The 7,229-nt window shown below is 36.2% G+C and overlaps 1 protein-coding gene across 1 annotated transcript; it reads left to right on the top strand.

Annotated features, from left to right (window-relative positions):
* The first annotated feature begins 1,474 nt into the window (after positions 1-1,474).
* LOC124607044 (upstream activation factor subunit spp27) lies at positions 1,475-6,711 on the top strand. The gene is made up of 7 exons (XM_047139219.1): positions 1,475-1,624; positions 3,801-3,891; positions 4,682-4,910; positions 5,174-5,356; positions 5,816-5,956; positions 6,035-6,089; positions 6,170-6,711. Exons 1-7 carry the CDS (start codon positions 1,582-1,584, stop codon positions 6,229-6,231), a joined length of 804 nt encoding a protein of 267 aa, XP_046995175.1. The 5' UTR covers positions 1,475-1,581; the 3' UTR covers positions 6,232-6,711.
* Positions 6,712-7,229: the final 518 nt, after the last annotated feature.

The raw sequence follows: 7,229 nt of genomic DNA, 5'->3' as shown, positions 1-7,229 counted from the left end.
ATGTCATCATATATGCCTAAAACAGCAACATCCACACCTATGAATACTTTGCTATTGAAAACTACAGAAATGCCATTGGTAGTCAGAAGACTGATGATAGCAGAAAAATTCTTCATTAGTGGAGCAACTGATCGAATGCAGCCACTATTGGGCAAAGTCGAAAAGCTGAACAGGATAATTAGTATTAGAGACAGTCTCCTACTGCATAGCTATGCATATATGTTATCTCGAACTTAAATGACTTGCAAATTACTCAACAGAAAACGCTCTACCGGGCTCTGTACGCAGTACTAATCTCTATCTTAACAGTACCTACCTGCCACATACAAAGGATAGTAGTCCCTTCTCTGCGGAAGGATATGTCATTTGAGAAGAAATGATGTGTGGTAGAATATTTGTTTTGGAAAGAGAACAACTTTACCTGTGAAGCTTTTAATCCTATCAGATAGCAAAAGTGTAGTCTTCCAACATGGTGCAGGTACTTCATAAACGTTTCCTAGCTATCATGGAATAAGTTGAAAAAAACAGTGCGATTGGCCAACAGGTAAAGTTTGTATCGCTAAGGGGTTACATAAAGCATGTGGATAGACTTGCAACAAAGACAATGAACCTGACCCAAACCCATAATTTCAAACTATCTCGAACTGATATTAGCATTATGGCGAAAAAACGAGCCTTTTAAGAATAGGACAGTAGGTGGAACCGATTTAAAATTATAAGAGACAAAGTGAAGATAACATATAGGCAGATATCCCCAGTAAACGTTGGTTTATTTCGTTTAAAGGAAGCAGAAAGAAAACAATAACATCGCTAGTAAGGATTTGATTGAACTACAGTCCATTTTCTAGTTATTTGCATCGAATGGAAGTTAGTGAGCCCTATGTTGTAAGTGTGATGGTATATTAATTAGAGACTTGAACTACTTGCTTTTTTTCCTGCAGGAGATAGGCCTCTGGCAGCCAACAAATACATTTACTGACATTCTTCACAAAATCTGTCAACATGTACCATCTGCCGTCGGCTGTTTGCTACCCATGAACGGTATGCGAGTGTATAAAATATTAGCGACTAAAACGACAGAGCATAAAATAATAGCTAAGTTTGATGTGGATATCATATCTTTATTTAAAGGAAACCGTCGTTTAAGTATGGAAATTTGTTATATATTTGCTATTAAATCTTGTAATATGTGAATGGTTGTGTTGTCAATATGACCAAATAAATAAAATAGTAGTCGTATATATTTACTACCTACTGATTTTTAGTCAGGAAGTAGGTAACGACATATGGCTGCTACGTCAAATAGTGGTCTGTGCGTTTAAATGCGAGATAATGAGTAGGCATTATTATACTAGAACAGTTGATATTGCAGTTTAAAATTTAAATTCTCTATCGTTTTGTGTAATCTACATGGCAACGATGCTGTCCTTCTGTCTTCTGTTCACTGGTTCCAGAGCAACTACTGTACTTCACAAGATCTTGCTGTGGCAACGCTGTAGCCATCTTCGCAGCGACAAGCGCAGTGTTCTGTAGCGTCCCTCCGAGCACGAGTTGTTGGTAGAACTGTCCTTACTGGCTAAAATGGCAGACATCTCGAAAGACGAGCTCCGCAAGGAAATTGCCGGTAAATTGGAATATTATTGTTTATTAGTGTTTAAGAGTGTTATGGGTATTAGAAATAATTTTCAAAATAATGTTCTGTTGTAGGAGACCTAAAAATAAGCATGAAGTAGTACTAAATATCGTATATTTCTGTTTAGAAAATGTGGCTTTGAACCGTTGTTTTGAATAATCCTAACGGTCATAATGACGCGATTACAGTGTGCCACAGAAGGAAGCATCCATTGCCTTTGAGCAATTGTATACGTACAGTATCTGCTATTTTAAACCTGATTCGGATGGAAACAAAATTAATCTAGCTTTGATGCAAGATTTTTCCGTTGGTATTTTAAGACAGAAGTCAATCGCTGTTCATTTTATAGTGATGGCTGTCTGTCGCCGGCGAATTTTTCGTATTCCGAAATATTTATTTAGAATAAATTATTTTAAATAAATATTGCGAAAAATCAAGTATATTTTTATTTTTTCACTTACATAATTTTTTTGATTTGAGATTATATAAATTTTTGAAAATTTAAAAATTCGTTCCTAAAAGCTATTTTGTTAAAATTTGTTTAGGGATTGGATTAATCGTGTAAACCATTAATAATACTACTTCCTTGGGCCTCAATGAGATTGCATAAAATTCTTCGTGCTGAAACCTGTTATCATGCGTTCAAATCTGTTTGGGGGAGAAAGGATGGGCACAATGCTGGACGTCCTTATACCCTTTCCGTCCTCTCTGTTGAATGAGTTTGGCTGTAAATTTATACTTGACAAACTTTGTATCCTTTAGTATCATTTTCTTGGTTGGAAAGCCCACTGGGTTTGTTCCAAGCCCCTTACCAACATGGTTCACTCTACGCTGATAGATTTTATGAGTATCATTATTAATAATTCTTTCATTCGTGAGCGAGCCACATAATTTGGGCCATGTCACTGTGTTGCAACTGAACACTCTTCACATGAAAATAACCTAAAATCTGAAATGTGGTTGTAGGACAGTAAACTTGTAGAGGTTTGAAAAATCAGCCAACCAGCTGCAATTAAAATGTTATTGGAACCCTTGACCTAGTTTAGAAACTTTCAAAATTCTTCCTAAGTAAGTGTAGTGGGCCCTTAAAATTACATTAGTGGTTACAAAATAGTGTAAACAGAACAAAGTAATAACTGTAGCCAGAAGATTGATAAAAGTACTTGCTTGTTACATCACATGCTGATTGTGTTGGTTAAAGCCAAATGGTTCTTGTCATATGAGACATCCATCTTAAGAACACAAATAACCACAAGCCTCGACTTAACCTCTGCAGCACTATAGTATTTACAGGTGTGTGGATCAAACGCCCAGTGTAGTGGCTCATTAACAGAAGACTTGATGTGTAAGCTGACTTGCATACAACTGAATACAAGGATGGCATGTGGATTGCAGCTGTGTGTATATCACAAACAGTAAAAATAAACTGTCCAAATGTACAGGCTGTAGAACCATGAAGAGCTAGTTGCAGAGGACACTAATGTGCTCATGTAAAAAAAAGCAGCTGGACTGCACTGAGCATATTAATTACAGTAGGAAAAGGTGTTGATAGTAATCTGTGAAGAAATGATTGCCCCTACATGTAGTAGTAAGTTTTGGTAATTGGTCATTGTGAGCTGGAGATTCAGCCACAATGTTAGTGTCATGTTTTCTCTAGGCAGAGAGAGCATTACATTAACACTAACGTTGTTTCATATGTTCAGTGTCTCCATTCATGAATGCAAATACAGTTGGCATTTAGAGCAATTATTGCAAGGCCTCCTCACTCCCCTGCCCCATTCCACCCATTTATACCCTTTCAGCAATAACTGTAATAGTTTGTAGTGGAGATAATGTCTAGAAGTGTTTTTAAAGTAACTTATCCCTAATATTTACGATGTGGGTTTTAAATTTGTTTTATGGTTAACGTGGAAAGTCAGTGTGGTATTTTCTTCCTGCCATATTCAAGGTGAATCTGACGAATATTGCACGAGGAACCATTAGTGTCACAGTTATATTCCCAAAAGTGGTGGAATAAAATGGTCAGTTAAAACCAGTGAATGGTAATGTGATGCTTCAAGTTTTTTGAATAGTCCAAAATTTGAATTTGTCTCATTGTGTACTGGTTGATAATGTATACATTTGAAAAATAGCTTTGCACTAATATTTATGCTGGATATGTCCATAGCTATCCTGAAGGATGCTGATCTTACATCAACATCATCCAAAAAAGTCCGCCAGCAGATTGAAGAGAAGCTGGATGTTGATCTTTCAGACAGGTAATATCTCAGTCATGTTGTTTTGTCTAAAAGCAAAAGGTTTTTAGTTGTAACGACCCATTTGTGGTGTCTAGTTATCTCAAAAAATTGTCTGTAAGGTCGTAGATTAGTGTAGTGAATGAATGACTAGTATTAAAGTTTTGTCCAAGCAAAATTTGAATGTGGTTGTTTACCTTGCATTAATACTTCATGGCTCCTGTTTATTAGATGTTTTGCAATTCGTTTTACTTTTTCACATTAGTGCCCTCGTGACTTGTGTGTTCCATAAGTAAGTGGTTGCATAGTTGGTTGTTTCACAAATTGAACTTATTTCTGCATGCAAGTGGAGCTTCATAAGTGGAAAAATAACTTTGTTGTGCATTCTTCCATTTAGAAAAATAATTTTTTAATTTCCAAGGAAAAATGTTCTAAGCCATTCAACCTGTGGAATGCAAATGTACTTACTACCCAAGTAAGCTAATGAGGTAAATGTTAGATTGTTTTTGGTGAATGCATTGAACTTGGGTAGCTTTAGGGGGGCACTTGTCGATTTGGATTTCACTAATTCTTCGTTAATGTTTTTTATATGGGCAGCTGATTCTCTCACAGTGCATGAGCTCAACTTTGTAGTTATACTTTGCAGTATTCATATTCTGCCCTTGAACTATGAGAGCAGTTTTCAGAAAGTGCCCCATTTTTGTGCATGTGCAGTTTAATAACTTCACACCACAACTTAATTTCCAATTTTTTTAAATGTTTGCTGTGTATTTGTATCAGAGCAAGTGCAGGAGTATGTTGTGCCAATTTTCAGGAAAAAGGAAGTGGATGATTTGGTAATGGAATGTCTCAAAGAGAAACAAGACGGAAAAAAGAAAAACAGTAAGGATGAAGATGAGGAAGAGGATGAGGAGGAAGAGGAAGAAGAGGAGGATGAGGAGGAAGAAGAAGATGAAAAACCTAAAGCAAAGAGAGCAGCTAAAAAGCCCACGAAGCGGCCCAAGAAAGGCAGCAGTGAAGAAAGTGACGAAGGCTCAGATGATGTAAGTACCATAACAGCTGAAATATCTGCCTAACTTTAGAAATGGCAGAGAAAATAATAAAATGTGTTTAATATTGGTTGTTTTGTGTGTGTGTGTGTGTGTGTGTGTGTGTGTGTGTGTGTGTGTGTGTGTGTTTGGAAGAACAACTTTTTGTCTGAAAGCTTATGTTTAGCTGTCCTGTCATTGTTCCTGTCAGCAGCTCAGTGCCTCCTGTGGTAATTCATAATATTGTTGGATTTAATTTATGCATTTCTTTGTTTCAGGATGCAAGTGATGAGGAATATAATCCATCCAAAAAGTCTAAGGGTGCCTCGCCAAAAAAGGGCAAACCTCCAGCGAAGAAGAAGAAGGGTAGTGACAGTGACAGTGATGAAGACTGGGCAAAAGCAAGGAAAAGCAGTTCTGGTGGAGGTGGTGGTGGCGGTGGAGCGAAAAAGAAAGGAGGCGTAAGTAACACTTCAGTTTAACATTAAATGTTCCTGTGTTGGTCCAAAATGAGATCTAGAGTATAATCGGCAAAAGATGCCATACAACTGGCAGTGCCCCTTGCCAACTTGAAACTGTGAAGTGGGAATGCTTGTGGCCAAAACAGTCTTCTGTAGACCTGAGACCACATTGAGGCAATGCCATAAACATGTACACAAAACCGTGTTACATGATTGGTTGAGGTATGTAAATGAAGCAGTTACACAAAGTCCACTGTCACTGAGGATTCTACTTTTGCTGACATTGCTACAGTAAAACATATATTTCTGATTATTCCCCTGATGTGTTTTTGAAGTTACATTCCTAATTCTTACAGTTAACTTCAGCTTTCAGTATGTTTTAGGTCACATGTTTAGGTGTTAAATTTCTCATTTAGTTGGATTTTTTTGTCTGATCGTGGTTTCTAATTGCACTTCCAGGCAAAACGAGGTGGTGGGGGAGGCTACATCAAAGCCAAAAGCCTTAGCCCAGAATTGGCAGCACTTATGGGACAAGACTCAATGCCCCGTCATGAAGTTGTCAAAAAGATATGGGGCATCATTAAAGAAAGAAATCTTTACGTAAGTTGTTTTATTTAAATGACTATTTTACGTTTTTATGAATTCATGATTGTAAATTTAAGTAATTTTGATTTTCAGGACCCGAAAAACAAGCAGTTTGCTATATGTGATGATGAACTGATGAAAGTTTTTGGTAAGTACTTGTTTTACATAGTGTGTAAGATGAATCAATTGTTCTGGTAAGCTGAATTTAACTCATGTTTCAATTTTTAGGTGTCAAGCGCTTCCGGATGTTTGGCATGATGAAATATCTGAAAAACCATTTTGTCGACTAAAATTATATATGCAAATTCTCATTTTGTTTTAATGAGAAGAAATGGTAATACAGTTTCCAATGTGAAATAAGACTTGCCCTTTTTCTGCGTTAGCAATTGCCAATTGATTTGAAGAAAATGAGTGGAATTAAATGTGCTCATTTTCATTTTGTAACAGAAGTTGCTAATACACAACTGGGATGAAGTAATTTAGTAGTTTATATTCATTTGCCTTAACAGGAGTGGAGACAGTGGCAAGTGATACCATTACATATTTAATAGTGACAGAATGTGCCACATGAGGTTTTATATTAATTTCAGTACAAAATTATTTCTTCATTAATCACTTGGATTTGTAACAACTGTAATTTTAAAACAATGTGGATACGTGTGTCCTTTCAAATACAAAGTAGATCTGTGAACTGACATAATTTTTTTACTCTTCTGTGTATTTGTATGTGTGAAAGTAATTATAAGAATTAAAAGGTCATAAACTCGTTATTGCATTAATTGTGATTGTGTTGCTCCCTGCTTATTGTTGTTCCATATCTTTTTTATTTATTTATTTTTTTTATTAAGAAAATGTGTAGTTGCACATCAGATTGTGAGCCTGGCAAAGTAATAGTAGGCCTAACAGTCTCATTTATCAAAATTTTGGACAGAGTGGACATATAATCATTGTTCTTGTAGGTTTTGGGGTTGGTGTATGTTGGATTAATTCCTGTATGGCAGTTACTTTTTGCAATGTAAGTGCAACTTCATGATGTTCTACCATGCTAAGACTCTAGTCCGGAAGAAGATGAGAAATTTAGTGGTAGATTTAAGCATTAGTTCAGTCTGTTGAAGTGTGATGCTGATGTTGAATAAAGGCAAATACTTTTATTTGCGTATACAGGTAAAGTGACAATATTGTCATTTTATATCTAGTGGTACAACTGATTTTCATTAAAACTTCTGTTTCATGTGAAAAATGAGGTGGGAATCTAGGGGAATTTATAGTTCCTGCAAGAGTTCATTAT

Source organism: Schistocerca americana, chromosome 3 (assembly GCF_021461395.2).
Source record: "Schistocerca americana isolate TAMUIC-IGC-003095 chromosome 3, iqSchAmer2.1, whole genome shotgun sequence".
Taxonomy (NCBI): domain Eukaryota; kingdom Metazoa; phylum Arthropoda; class Insecta; order Orthoptera; family Acrididae; genus Schistocerca; species Schistocerca americana.
The sequence above is the reverse complement of the archived record's forward strand: the minus strand, read 5'-3'. Positions and strand labels throughout refer to the sequence as shown.